We start from the raw sequence: 15362 nt of genomic DNA, 5'->3' as shown, positions 1-15362 counted from the left end.
AGGCTCGAAAGCCTACTACCAATTAAGCATATTAGGTGATGTGCATCTCTGTAATGAGAAGGGGTGTGGTCTAATGACATCAACACCCTATATCAGGTGTGCATAATTATTAGGCAACGTCCTTTCCTTTGGCAAAATGGGTCAAAAGAAGGACTTGACAGGCTCAGTGTCAGTCTGGCGAGGGCAGACTGTATGAATTGAAAAAGGACCCAAAATGCAGACTCCAAGGAACAGGGAACAAAACTTGAATGTTAACAAAAAGCGAGCCGTTTAATATGGCTGGTAAAAAAGGTACAAACAAAGGGCAAGGCAAACTGAAGCAAAATTAACACAAACCTAAACTGGGAAATCTAAACAAACAAGAAAAACCTAGACAAGAAACTTGGAAGCATGGCATAGGAAACATGGCGTGGACAACAGACGACCTGACAATCACACACTGAAAACAGAGGACTTAAATACACAGGAGGTGATTAGGGGAAGTGGCAACACCTGGGGAAACAGCTGGCACACATGAACATAATGATGTCACAGTGGGAGAGTAAAACTGAACACGATGAACACAGAAACGCCAGACCTCTTCACAATAAAACAGGAAACAGAGTGAGATATAGACATGACAACCTGAACTTGACAACATAAGCCACAGACATGAAATACATGAAAAGCAGGGGAGACTTAACATGGTGGAAGCACGAGGGGGAAATAATAACTAGAAACACTTAAGCATGATAACAAATGAACTTAGGAACCTGAAGGGCTTACATAAACTAAAACATCAAAAATGAACTAAAACTCAAAACACTGGGTCATAAGACCCAGGATCGTGACACTCAGAAAAGTCAAAAATAGTGAGATATCTTGCAGAGGGATGCAGCAGTCTCAAAATTGCAAAGCTTCTGAAGCGTGATCATCGAACAATCAAGCGTTTCATTCAAAATAGTCAACAGGGTCGCAAGAAGCGTGTGGAAAAACCAAGGCGCAAACTAACTGCCCATGAACTGAGAAAAGTCAAGCGTGCAGCTGCCAAGATGCCACTTGCCACCAGTTTGGCCATATTTCAGAGCTGCAACATCACTGGAGTGCCCAAAAGCACAAGGTGTGCAATACTCAGAGACATGGCCAAAGTAAGAAAGGCTGAAAGACGACCACCACTGAACAAGACACACAGGCTGAAACGTCAAGACTGGGCCAAGAAATATCTCAAGACTGATTTTTCTAAGGTTTTATGGACTGATGAAATGAGAGTGAGTCTTGATGGGCCAGATGGATGGGCCCGTGGCTGGATGGTAAAGGGCAGAGAGCTCCAGTCTGACTCAGACGCCAGCAAGGTGGAGGTGGAGTACTGGTTTGGGCTGGTATCATCAAAGATGAGCTTGTGGGGCCTTTTCGGGTTGAGGATGGAGTCAAGCTCAACTCCCAGTCCTACTGCCAGTTTCTGGAAGACACCTTCTTCAAGCAGTGGTACAGGAAGAAGTCTGCATCCTTCAAGAAAAACATGATTTTCATGCAGGACAATGCTCCATCACACGCGTCCAAGTACTCCACAGCGTGGCTGGCAAGAAAGGGTATAAAAGAAGAAAAACTAATGACATGGCCTCCTTGTTCACCTGATCTGAACCCCATTGAGAACCTGTGGTCCATCATCAAATGTGAGATTTACAAGGAGGGAAAACAGTACACCTCTCTGAACAGTGTCTGGGAGGCTGTGATTGCTGCTGCACGCAATGTTGATGGTGAACAGATCAAAACACTGACAGAATCCATGGATGGCAGGCTTTTGAGTGTCCTTGCAAAGAAAGGTGGCTATATTGGTCGCTGATTTGTTTTTGTTTTGTTTTTGAATGTCAGAAATGTAGATTTGTGAATGTGGAGATGTTATATTGGTTTCACTGGTAAAAATAAATAATTGAAATGGGTATATATTTGTTTTTTGTTAAGTTGCCTAATAATTATGCACAGTAATAGTCACCTGCACACACAGATATCCCCCCAAAATAGCTAAAACTAAAAAAACATTCAGCTTTGATATTAATGAGTTTTTTGGGTTCATTGAGAACATGGTTGTTGTTCAATAATAAAATTATTCCTCAAAAATACAACTTGCCTAATAATTCTGCACTCCCTGTATGATTGTTGGGAGCAGTTCTGATTGTACAGTCAGACAGTTGCAGGGAGGAAGGACCTGCCGAAACGCTCCTTCATGCATCGAGGATGCAGCAGTCTGTCACTGAAGGAGCTCTGCGGTTCAGCAGCAATCACATGCATGGGGTGGGAGACTGTCTATCAGAGATGTTATTTTGGCCAGGGAAGAGTTATAATCCAGAACTGTGTTGTTTGCACAATATTCTGAAAAAGCTTTTTGTTTTTCCTGGTGTTGACATGTTGCAAAGCCCATTCAGTGGGCCGGTAGGCGGGTTCTAGCCCGTGGGCCTCATGTTTGACACCCCTGGTGTAACATTTGTATTTCTCCGCCTCCCTTGTTCAGGGAAGGGCTCTGCTCTGTTGACAGTTGTAAACCCAGCGCTCACATACTCACACACCCACACTGCTCACAGACTCCCGCCGAGCTGTGAGTACGCGCTGCTTCATCTCTGCGTCCTCTGCGCGCACATCTGAGCTCCAAATCAGGACCGAAGCAAGAACCCGCCGGAACCACTGGCGAGCAGGAGGAGACTGGAATATGGGTTCTAACGCAATGGACAGTATGAACCTGTCTCAGGATCAGATTGCTATCCTGGAGGAGAATTTCAACAAAGTCAGCAAGCATCCGGACGGCACGACGCTCATGCTGATCGCGGCGGAGTGCGGACTGTCAGAGGAGGAAACACAAGTGAGTAAAACCGAAAAAACTCCCGCAGCCTCTCTTTACTGTCGTTGTGAGCGGGAATGCTTTAAAACAGTGTGGAGTTCAGTTTTCCCGATGTTACTGATCTGGGAGGCTTATCGATAAGGAGCTGTTTAAACGATAGTGTTGAGCAAACATAGGACACCTTTAAGTTATTATCTCCATGGAGATCACCGTGACAGGCCTGTGGAGACTGACAGTGGTGATTATTGTTATTCAAGCATTTAATAATAGTCATTATCTTATAACATAAACTGGAAACATTTTAATAGGAAAAAGTATAAAAAATACCTGCATTCCAACTTCTACTAAAAATGTACTTTTAATATTTAAATACTGTTCAAGGCTGAAAAACGCCTGTTGATAAAAAGCATTAGTCTTTTATCATAATACTTTTTCCTATAGTAGGAAGTACTTTGTTTCATTCTGAGATGTATTAAAGTCGTACTTTATTGAATGTACTTTCCGTTTGTGCGGTTTTCAGAAGTTTAACTTTACTCAGAGATGTTGAGTCTGTAAATCTGACTTCCTTTACAGCTTTACTAGTGTTTGAGTAAATCCTGTCAGAGGCTCAGTCAGGTGACCTTTGAGGAAATAATCATGCAGTGTCTAAGAAATAAGACTTTGAATTTGTGGGGCAGCTCCGCTGACACCGAACAGAGCGCTCAGTGTTTCTGTTTACATCACAGTGTGATGAAATAATCCTCATCTGAGTGTAAACCAACAGTGACCACAGCTGATCAGCAGTGGAGCAACTCCAAGTTGTCTTTCCTGATGAAGTCACCCCAGAGTCAGGGGGGTCAGCTATTGTTAACACTCATAACACTGATTCATCTGCGCAGGGTGACTTTCAGAGGAGCCCTGGGATCAAACAGTGAGGGCGGGACTGCTGCGTCTGTTTCAGATGATATCATTTCTGGTGATGTGGTCGCTGCTCATACCTGTGCCAGATTAGCGTGTGTGTTCAGATGTTAGAAATGCGTCTTCTCTGGCTTACATTTCAGATATCAGCACAAAATACATTTAAAATCAATGCTTCAACGTCAATAAATTCTTTTTATAATATAAATCTTCTTTAATCATAATCAGTTAGCTTTTCAAACAAAAATGCAAACCATTTCCTGGTTTTTGCTACTTTTAATTTGTTTCTGCTGTGTAGAAAACCCCCCTGAATATCATAGTGGCTATGGGTGTTTCACAGGAATGTTTGACACCTCACTGACAAAACAAATGCGTTATTTAAGGGATAATTACTAAAGCCTGACTGATATTGAATTTTTAAGACCTATACTGATATTTTTGGTTAAAAAACCCCCTGATATTCTGATGTATCGCCTGATAATTTTTTCTTATAGAGACATAGAGTTATAGAGCTTTTCTTTTATTTAACTATCACTCTGCATAAATCTGTTCACTGCCCTCTGGTGAGCAAACTATGCAACATCAGCACTGATAACATGGTTGAAGGGTGTTTCTCCCGTCTGTTCTTTACTTTTTAAATGTTCATTATAAACATCAATACTAACAATAGCTAATATTGGCCCACAGTATTGGCCCATTGATAAATCAAGTTGGGCTTTAATAATGCCTAACCCATCAATTATACATTTCTTTGCAGTATAACTTACTGTCTAATATTTTTATGATCTTTTAATTTCATCTTCAGGTACCCCAAATTTGAGCTAGACCTTGTTACTTACAACATTTTTAATAATTTTGCCAATACATACCCCTCACCGGTCTATAGAGCTCAGTGTAACGGTACCAAATCTCTTATTTATAGCCAGAAAATCCAAAGTTAAAATCTACTTTTTGCTTAATTATGTTAAGAATAGAAAACACACACTGTTTTTGTTTTTCATATTCAAGCAGCTTAATAAAGAGAATATTTGAATGAATTCTTCTTTGCAAGCAGCACTCTGAAGCTGCTATCCATGATGATGTTTTAACTTTGCAAACGGTGGGATGTTTCCTTTTAGAACAAGTTTCCTGTTCGTGATTTGGCTGGCAAATGACCTGGCTGTTTGCTTAGCTGTACTCAGCAGGAGGCGAGGCCCAACCTGTGGCTCTGTCATCTGAGCTGATGCAGCATCAGTTTCGTTTTGTAGGCAAATTTCTGCCCGTGTTTGTGTTTGTCAGGAGTGATAAAGCTGAAGACATGGCATGTACATTAACAGTTCATGTATGACAGATTTGTGCATCCTGCCATTTTTTCTGCTGTAACCCAACAAACCAGTCCCAGAAGATTTTTCTGGACTGCAGTAACACAAGTGCAGCAAAAAAATGAAACAAAAACCCCCAAACTGAACTCAAGTGATTTGAAACAGCTTTTTAAACCAAGGATCATTCTCACTCCCACCTCATCACAACTCAGTTTTAGGTTTAAACACAATTTGACAAAAACAAATAGCCAAAGCAACAATCAGTGATGCCAGAAGATGCTGTCATTTAATGTCTCTGTTACTTGCTGTGCCGAAAAAAAGTAAAACAAATATGAAGAGGCAAGAAAAATAATATTAGTCAATTATTTAATCACACACAAAGAAAACATTCCCATGGGCCCTTTTTATAAAATAAACTAACTTAAAATGTTGGCACGACAATCAGTTTGGTCTTTCCTGCTTTTTAAATAATGTTGTTTATAAAGCCGTACTCATGTTGTTGCTGTGACATCAAGCAGAAACATGGAGCCATCAGGGTAGACTAATAAGCATTCATAGTCCTTTGAATCAAATGCTAAAAGCCAGTAAATATCTTTGGATAATGCACCAGGTGATGAAAGATCTTGACAATCTCTGTTTGACTGTAAGCAGAGAAGAGTGTTATGAGTAATCAAATAGCTTGGAGGTGTGCAGGATGATTGGTAACAGTGTAGAAGCAGAAGACAATAGCCGTGTAAGTGGTTTTGTGTGTGTAATCCAGAAAAGCCAATGTGTTTTTGCCCCAGGATGGAATATAATGATCCCACCTGCGTCCTCCTGTTACATACAGGGGGTAATTTTTATTTAGCATAGGCCACATGAGGAGGTGATGATAGTGGGAAGAGTAGCGGGTTTGTCAGGAGGAGACTAGGAGGTTTTTTTCTTTTTACCTTTTTTTCACCTGCTGGTTGGATTTAGGTTCTGCAAACTACTCAGTTAGGTTAGAGCACCCTAGACTCATCAGGTAAATTTAGGAAAACATTGTGGTTTGGATTAAAATCCACCTCTTCACATCATTAATGACATGTTGGGAGAGACACACTCCACCTCCACCTTGTATGTAAATGAACCACAACAGCTTTGGAAAAAATGGCATTGACCCACATCCCCAGCCTGGAGAAACAGACACTCCAGGAATCTATGCAAGTGCAAAGGTCGAAATGTCCTCCTACCTTTTAAATCCCAGATATGAATCTTTTTTTCCGAGTATGCAGAGAAAAGGCAAACACAGGTCTTCCTTTGTAACCAACTTCCACTTTAAAGGATTAGGTTTTGCACATTTAAAGGATTATTGCTAACAGTAGTAATTCAAGGATCCAGAAGTCTGAGAGAAAGTTTATTACAAACATCAAAACTAAAGAGTAACTCGAACCATCGCTTCATCCTGCAAGATGTGGACGATTTATGGCCTACGTTTCACTTTGGCAGTAGATCCTTGTGCATCTATTAGGAGACGTCCTTTATGGAAATAAAGTGAAGGAATTATAACCAAGAAAAGGTTGAACTACAGCAAACACATGTTGCTGCCAAGGCTAATAATCAGGCTATTCTGTATTTCCATTCAGTGCACACAAAGGTGCTTGGCCAACCTGACAGGGAAGCCCAGTCCAGGCAGGGTAATGTAAAGGTCTGGCCTCTCATCAAAAAGTACTGACTCAGTCTCCAGCTGATCTTTTTTTTGTGTCTGCCTTTCTTTCTCTTCCTGTCGACCCTCCTAAGCGTTTTGTATTTGTTAACAAAGCTTTCATTGGAGAAGGTTTAACTGAATGAACTCACCCCGGCTACCACTCCCTGTTCCACATTAACCTTTACAATGTTATGGGCTCCGTGCTGCATGTTTGAGCTCCTTTCAGTGAACTCTTTCTTTGTTTTGCACTGCTGCATGGCCAAGAGTCAAGTGTGAAAGACCGTCTTACGTAATCCACTTAAAGTCAACAGGAAAAAATGACATAAGCACCATTGTGTGGTTCAGCAGGATTACAAAAAGTGACAGCTTCCATTGAAAAGTGGGTGAAGAAAATTGCATTGTAATGGACTGGCTTTACAGACGGGATAGAGCGCGTACAGCCGAGTTCAGAGAATAGTTCTTGAATTTATTTAGTCTGATCATGTTTAAGTGCAATCCCAGATGACTCCAAATGGGAATCTTGTGTGTTTTCAGTACAAAATGAGGAAACCATCCCTCTCGCCAGGCACACGGCTCAAACATCCACCGTAAGGCCCATGTTAGAGGGTCTGCATCCCTCCCCAGATTACATCAGCACTCTTGTGAATCCCAAGACAACATGAATTTTAAAACAGCAATGCAATGGGTCACGGGTGTGTGCGTGTGTGTGAAAGCACTCCGTGCAATCATCTTCTGGTCAGAGTTTTAGTGTAGCAGTTTTTGGCAGAGGGGTCAGAGAAACGGGCCATGACTACATGCTGTTAAAATTAGATGGAAACATTCGTTTTGTGCGGTTGCCCTGAAAAAACTTTGCTGTGGGGTCACTGCTCTGCCACGATGAGTCAGCGACCACATTAACATGCACTGAAAAGATGTGACTGTAGTGTGATTGTGAAGATAATGAGAGTCAGATGGAAAGGGGCTTTTGTTTAGTTCGGTGTTGGTTAATCATATTTCCATGTGGGGATTCTGTATGATGATTATGCTTTGGTCGCAAATAACAATTAATATTTACCTCTGATAATTTGAGTTAAGTTGCTTCCTGTGATGCTGTCCATAGACTGTATATAAAAGATGTCTGCAACAACCAGCTTCCTTATCATACACTTGTTAGTTATATCCTTTTTAAAGCTGTGAGTTTTGAAACTGGACATGACTGAGCAATGTCTTAATTTGACTGTGAGACCAAAGACAACATGTATATGCTGCCTAGCTTACAAATTTTAATTAAAGTCCCTTCTTTTAATTAAATAAGAGCCACAAGCTAATATTAGCACACTGAAATGATATATTTTTTATTATGCTAACTTGGAAAACGTTACCAGGTCAATGTTAGCGTGATAAAATTTTAGATGGTAAATATTATTATTATTATTATTTATTTATTTATTTTTAAATTTACTTTTGCAAATGCTGTGATGGTAAAAATAAAATAAAATAAGAATTTCGACCAGAATCGGGCTAGCCAGTTTTAGCTGAAGCGATAAATATTAAAATATTGATTTTATTACAATTTATTAAATTTATTGATTGTTAAAGATATATTAGGCTAACATTAACATGTACAAATGTTAAATATCAGCATGTTTTACTTTAGATTTTTTTTTGTCACTTAATCTTAGGCTTTATGTCTGGCTAGGCTAGCTTGAGAGTCTGATGTAATATTCTGCACCATGTGGCAACACATAAAAATGTTGGCATGCTGAAATGATGAATACTGAACATTATATTAGGCTAAATTTAATAAGTGTTATTAAAAATGTAAATAGGCTAGATAGTAAACATTGACAGTTTAAGTTTCTATGCTAAGCCAGGCTAACTATATCTTTATGGTAAGCTAGGCTAGTCACGTCCAGACTCTAATGCCTTACTAAATCCACAGATAGGAGCTCAGTAGATTTAGGTGGTAGTGTCTCATGAGAAAAAAACAATTATTCTCTAAAGATATTAAATTATGTGATCCACCACTATATTTTTAACAGTCAAGTTTAAGTTTCACATACATATCATATTTCTTTAGCTCATGTGTCTTACTTGAACACACACAATGATAATAATACACACAAACTGGGTGATTAGATTACCAGTTTAAGAGACCCATAGAGTAATGTGCTCTAGTTGGTATTAGTAGTGGTTAGGTTATTGTCTACATGTAGGCTTGTAACCAGTAGCCTCAGGCTGAAAATGCATTTAAAGAAGCCTGTATTTAATTCTTGGAAATATGAGAAGTCCAAGAGTTACATCATCAATCTTGTGTTCAGGCTTTACATTAGTGAACAAAACCCCCTGCCACCTGTTCTAACCCCACCCATGGGTGTGTTTGTCCTGTTTGTTTCTTACAGAAATGGTTCACGCTACGTAACGCACAGTGGAGGCAGTCAGAGGGTCTTCCAGCTAAACAGGGATCTGTGCTGGACTGAGATTTTCCAACCACCTCTTTGGATGCAGGGAGCTACTTCCTTCTGGACGAACTGACTTCCCCTCCTATTCCTCACGTTTCCCTCTCTGTTCGTTTTTGTATCTTTGAAGCTGTTTTATCTTACAGAATGTGAAGGTTTTTGTGTGTTGCTGCCAATATATCTGCCATGGTTACAGAAATAAACATATTATTATTGTAAGTTAAAATGACTTGGAGTGTGTTTTGCAACTATTGTACATTTGGGAGTCACATTCACTGAGGGAGCCAGGTTATATAATGGTGGGCTGTGGTTTGAAAAGGATGGGGGCATTGTTTGGTTAGTGTACATGCAATTCTGTCAGCAGGGACCGGAGCTGGACGCAGAGCTGTTTATTCGACTATAAAAGATGTAAGGAAGCGCTGGGTTTACAATAGATGCTGCTGGCATCAGCTGCCACTATCCAGGAACTTCTGTGGACAAACATGGAACATTTCCATTAGTGAAAGAGGAGAAAAGAGGAGGGGGCAGGACATGACTGAAACAAGTCACACGGTGGGCTAAACAAATGCAGGTGATGTAATTTCATTGTTCAACCTCCTCCGCATAACTAAATGCAGTAAAAAGGATGTAAACTCACCAGAAAGTTGGAGCTTTAATCCTCAAAAAGGGTCCAAGCTGCCAGTAGTATATAATTTCACTTACTGTAAACAAGTCCCATTATAAAAAAACAAATCCAGTGCGGTTGGCATCACTGCCAAAAAAAACCCCCATCAGTGTTGTTGTACTACACACTTACGTTTAATTTACCTGAAAAAATATAAATTTTTAATTTGTTCTTCTCTGTAGAGCCTGTTATACATAGATTTCACAAAGTCTTTTTGCTTTGTTTTTGTTTTGCTGAATTAATTTTTACAATTAAAATAATTATCATGATCTTTAGTCTTTATTTTTAGTGAAATCTGGTATTGCTTTTTAGAATGTTATATAAAAAAAAGGATCACCCTGCAGATTTTTAGTTTAAAAAACCTTTGAATTCAAATTCACTTCTTTTCTGTCAGTCATTTACTTTTATGGGCATCTTTTTGGTTGTTGTTCTCAGACATCATGACAGAAATAATTACGGACATTCCTAATCCTAAATATCTTACAAGACACAGGACTTAAGCTCTTTACGACTCTTGTTTACAAAATGAATGATTTTTAGGTAAAGTATCTATTCATATAAGTGAAGACAGTCATGAAGCATCGTCTCCCAGGCTCCTCCATACAACAGAAAGCAGACCTGTATTTCTGTCAGCTTTCCTCAGATTTTTTTTTTGTCAGACTAAGCGACTGAGCCCGCACTCATGTCACACACAGACATACCTTGACTCCATCGCTTTGCAGGGCAAAATCTAGCCACAAGCAGTGATATGTGATATATCGCTGGCTGTTGCTCATAAATAGATCGTTTCTCTTGGAAGGGGTGGTTGGGATTTTTAAGTGCCTCTTTAGCTTGCTTGGCATAGACTCAGCAACACCCAACCTCTCCTGACTGATGATGCACTTAAGGTGAGGGAGGCTGGTGTGCCTATTGCAACTGAAAGAACTGGACAGGGAACTTTTGTGATCCTGCCTTCAGAAGGCATCTTTTTTTCTCCTTTCTTGGGTGTTGGGTCATTTGCACTGGTATTTAATTATGATTAGACAACTAATTAACCTTCTTGCTGTCAAACAGAGCCCTTGATGCTCCCTTAGTTCACATTCCATCTTATTTACCGTCATCCAGCAAACTGTGCAAACAGACTTCAGTTCCCTTTAACAGAAGGGTTTAACTTAAAGGGAATTTAATCTGTAAAGTAAGCAGCAGTAAATTAGTAAATTTTTAAGCAGTTATATAATGCATTAATATCCAAAATATCCTGTGACACACCTGGCTTTGTCTCAAGGTACACCATTTGGGGGCCACAGCTCTGCAGTAGCCTGTAGTTAAGCTTAATATAGTGATGCCATGCAACCACGTTAACCTTTTCTCGTCATCGTATGAAAGCGCATTAAAGTTATGAGATGACGCGAGTGAAAATGCACTATGCTACTGTATGAACAAATGCTGAGGAAAAACAACAGAGAAATCTCACGTCAGCTCCTTCTACATGATCAGGAGATGAGCAACCAAAACTGGTGCCCATTAGGTCCCCGAAGGTTCTTATCTATATCAGATGCTATGATGTCATTGTGTTGCCTAGCAAGCTCCTACAAACAAGTTAAAATCGCCTGTTTGTTGCAAAAAAACCTTTTAAAGACACTATCTCTACTTTTAAGATTAGGCTTAAAACTTTCCTTTTTGCTAAAGCATATAGTTAGGGCTGGACCAGGTGACCCTGAATCCTCCCTTAGTTATGCTGCAATAGACGTAGGCTGCCGGGGGATTCCCATGATGCACTGAGTTTTTCCTTTCCAGTCACCTTTCTCACTCACTATGTATTAATAGACCTCTCTGCATTGAATCATATCTGTTATTAACCTCTGTCTCTCTTCCACAGCATGTCTTTTATCCTGTCTTCCTTCTCTCACCCCAACCGGTCGCAGCAGATGGCCGCCCCTCCCTGAGCCTGGTTCTGCCGGAGGTTTCTTCCTGTTAAAAGGGAGTTTTTCCTTCCCACTGTTGCCAAAGTGCTTGCTCATAGGGGGTCATATGATTGTTGGGTTTTTCTCTGTATCTATGAAGCGCCTTGAGGCGACTTTTGTTGTGATTTGGCGCTATATAAATAAAATTGAATTGAAAGGCATCTTATCATTTTCATCTCATGACAATAACTTCTATCAATTATATACACAAAACTTTCATTATACGTAAACTAAATTATGACATCATCATGTTGCCCAGCAACCACATAACAATGTAATAAAAAGCACAGGAAAAACAATACAGCAGCATGAGCATGTATTAGTACAATGACAATGAAAAAAATTAAATTTAAAGTCTACTCTGAGCATTAACTTACTTATGCTGCTGACGTTTTAGATATGAAAATGTGTTCTGAACTTATCTGAACTGAAAATTTGGTGTGAGAGAAAAGGAAAGGAGGTCTCCTGCCAAGAGGCCAGGAGCAAAAACCCTGATCGTGGGAACTTTCTGCAGAAACCAACACCGACCCAACAGGTAGTTCCACTGCTCATTAACACAGCTGCTTTTCATAGTTGATGTTTTAACTGGCACACTCGTGAATTATGACCTATTAGCGTTTACATTCACAATTATTGAGAGGCTTTAGAGGACTTGTCTAGAAATACAAAGCACACACACACACACGCACACACACACACACACACACACACACACACACACACACACACACACACACACACACACACACACACACACACACACACACAGTGGTGGTGTCTGTTTCCTGAGCCTGGGGGTGTTTTCCTCTGTTCAACCAAGCGTAAAAAGAAAGAGAAAAAAGTCACACCCACCAAAGAAAAAACAAGCGCATTTTTTATAGTCCCTGTAGAAAACACACATTGTATCACAGACCCTGCTCCTCTTCGCCTCCTCATAAATCTCCATCTTATCTCACAGTTTGGATTGCTTAAAATTGTAAATTGGTTTCAGGAGATATATGTGGTTGACTTTTCTTTTCTTTACTGCCTATAACAGTACAAAAGTTCAGCAGGTTTGTTAGAAGATTCACCAGGTTTAAAGGGTTAATATGAGTAGTTAACCATAGTTACCTCATAGGGTTTGCTCTTGAAACTAAGCTGTGTAATTGGCCTGTCTGTGTTTCAATTTAGACGTGTTTAAAGCTACACTTTATTTACACGTTGGTGGCACCATGTGAACAAGGTGTATGGTGCATGTTGTAGGATATTTTCTCCATGTTCATTTTAGCACATGTTCAGTTTCCAACATCAGTTTGTGTTCCTTTAGTCTCTAATCTTCACTCTCTTCTTGTCTTTTCTCTAAAAAAAACATTGTGATGGTTTGAAAATAGGACACTTGCACCTGTTTCTATTCACACCGTGGCTGTGCAGAACAGTCGGTTTGTGGGTGACAATACTTTAGAACAGGGGTGTCAAACTCAAATACACAGTGGGCCAAAATTCGAAATGGAACAAAGTCGCGGGCTAACATTAATATTTATTGAAAAAAAAAAATCTTCCTCCAGATATAAGAATGAATCTTTTCTTATGGACTCAAACAAGTTTAGCTGAAAAACTGAATATGGAACAAGCAAAGCTTAATACTAAACAATATATATATTAGCTGTATAATACCAGTAGGCCTGCTCTAATAGTAATTTGGTATGGCTTCGCGGGCCAAATGTAATTAGGCTGCGGGCCAAATTTGGCCCGCGGGCCAGAGTTTGACACCTATGCTTTAGAACTACTCAGCCAGCATGAGCAAGTGTTTGAGGTTATTCGTAACAGCAAACCAAAGATAATAAATAGACACAATCAGGCAGATCATAGACAATAATATAGTTTGTGTAGTTTTATAAAGTTGCGATTGTGAGAATCAGTTTGAGGTTTTTTCTCATACCCCATTACAGGACTCGATTTAGACATAAAGTTTTTTGGGTTCTGGGTTTCAGTTATGATGGTTGTAAGATGCTTGGGTATGTACTTGAACGTCCTCACATAGCCAAACAAGCATGCCTGTGTGTGCATGCACACAGGGTGGAGCAGGCAGCAGTCACTGTTGGTGTAACAGTGACAATTTACAGCCATAATGTGAGAACTGCTCATCCAAATGGCTTGAAATTCATCACTATAATCACTTGTGTGACCAGTAATGCACAGGCAGACTTTATCTAAGGGAAATACCCACAGTGCATAGTGTTGTGATGTAAAACAGAGAGTTGTAGTGTGAGCTAAAAGTATCCGGTTGTTCAGTCTGACGTCACTAGCCGTGTCTGGGTCTAAACTCCGCTGCAGGTCCATATATCAAACGATCACTATGGCATTACTGAGAGTTGAAAAACTGTCTAAAGTCTTTCATCTTTAATAAAATGATCAGTGTTCTGCTCTACCAGGTGTAACAATTGAGTTTAACATCCAGGCATCCATGAAAACGGAATTTATGACATTTAACGGAGTTAGAAGTTAGCAGGGAGTTAGCTCGCTAGCTTCTATCTAAATACAATATAGCATGTCCTGACTGCGGGGTTTTGGAAACAAATTAAAACGTACAGCTCTGTTATCACTTCCAACATAAATGAAGACAGAAAACTAAACAGCAGTGACGTTTGTAGGGTTACTGAAGTTGGGCTAGCTGGTATATAATGATGTGCTACGTGATCGCTAGTGACACAGCTATGTTAGCATAATATAAACAAGCTAACTTTATTTCCACTCGATAAATGTTAACGTGAGTGTTCTCGGTCAGGAACAAATGTAATCGCATGGCAGGATGCTGTAAAAGGACCAAACTTCAACCAGGAGAACAACTGAGATAATCCATCCACAATACGAGGTTAGTCATTCATATACTGCTGCATGGGCTGGGCTGTAGTTACATCCTAAGGTTTTAAAAACTGAGCTTAAATAAATGATTAGTGGTAATAAAAGCCGAGCGAGGTCAACAGTGATCACTGACTGTTTTAGGAGCTTTTTGAGATTAAACAGAAGAAAATACATAACATTGAACATGTTAACAACACAAAAGCCATATTAAACGCCGACTACTTTAGGCCCGGAAGTAGGATTCGTCACGTCATCACTTAATGACCGGATTTGCAGATCATAATAAGGAAAGCCAAAGGAATGCTGCACATTAGATAGAAATCACTTAGGTGAAAAAAAGGCATGAGGCAAGTTGTGCAAAGCGCTTTGAGTGCTCAAGTAGAGTAAAAAAGTGTTATATGAGAAGTAAGGTAAAAGGCTGGTGGATGCTCGGATCACCCATAACCAGTGTTATACCAGGGGAGTAACAGAATACATGCACCGTCATGACGTATTTAGAATACAAAATATGAGTAACTGTATTCCGTTATAGTTACCGTTTAAAAAGGTGGTATGTAGAATACAGTTACTTTGTTGAAATAAAGGGATTACACGGCGGTCTTTTCCTGTTTCATATGTTCGACTATGCCCTCTCTATTTTTGGTAATTCCATACCGGTGGAAACCCAAACAAAACACGCATTAAGAGGCTCAAATCCCTGCAATCTCGCATCTCATAATGACGTGAAGAAATATTTTTTAAATTATTTAATATGAAGGCAATAGGCAGAGTGTTACAGGCATTGCTCAAAAGAATGTAGC

General features: G+C 39.8%; 1 protein-coding gene across 1 annotated transcript; it reads left to right on the top strand.

Annotated features, from left to right (window-relative positions):
• Nucleotides 1-2469: 2469 nt before the first annotated feature.
• On the top strand, nucleotides 2470-9340 carry hopx (HOP homeobox). The gene is made up of 2 exons (XM_026183686.2): nucleotides 2470-2833; nucleotides 9058-9340. The coding sequence occupies exons 1-2, from the start codon at nucleotides 2684-2686 to the stop codon at nucleotides 9133-9135; spliced, it is 228 nt and encodes a 75-aa protein (XP_026039471.1). The 5' UTR covers nucleotides 2470-2683; the 3' UTR covers nucleotides 9136-9340.
• The last annotated feature ends 6022 nt before the right edge of the window (nucleotides 9341-15362 follow it).

This window comes from Astatotilapia calliptera, chromosome 2, assembly GCF_964374335.1.
Source record: "Astatotilapia calliptera chromosome 2, fAstCal68.1, whole genome shotgun sequence".
In the NCBI taxonomy this organism is placed as follows: Eukaryota; Metazoa; Chordata; class Actinopteri; order Cichliformes; family Cichlidae; genus Astatotilapia; species Astatotilapia calliptera.
The sequence above is the reverse complement of the archived record's forward strand: the minus strand, read 5'-3'. Positions and strand labels throughout refer to the sequence as shown.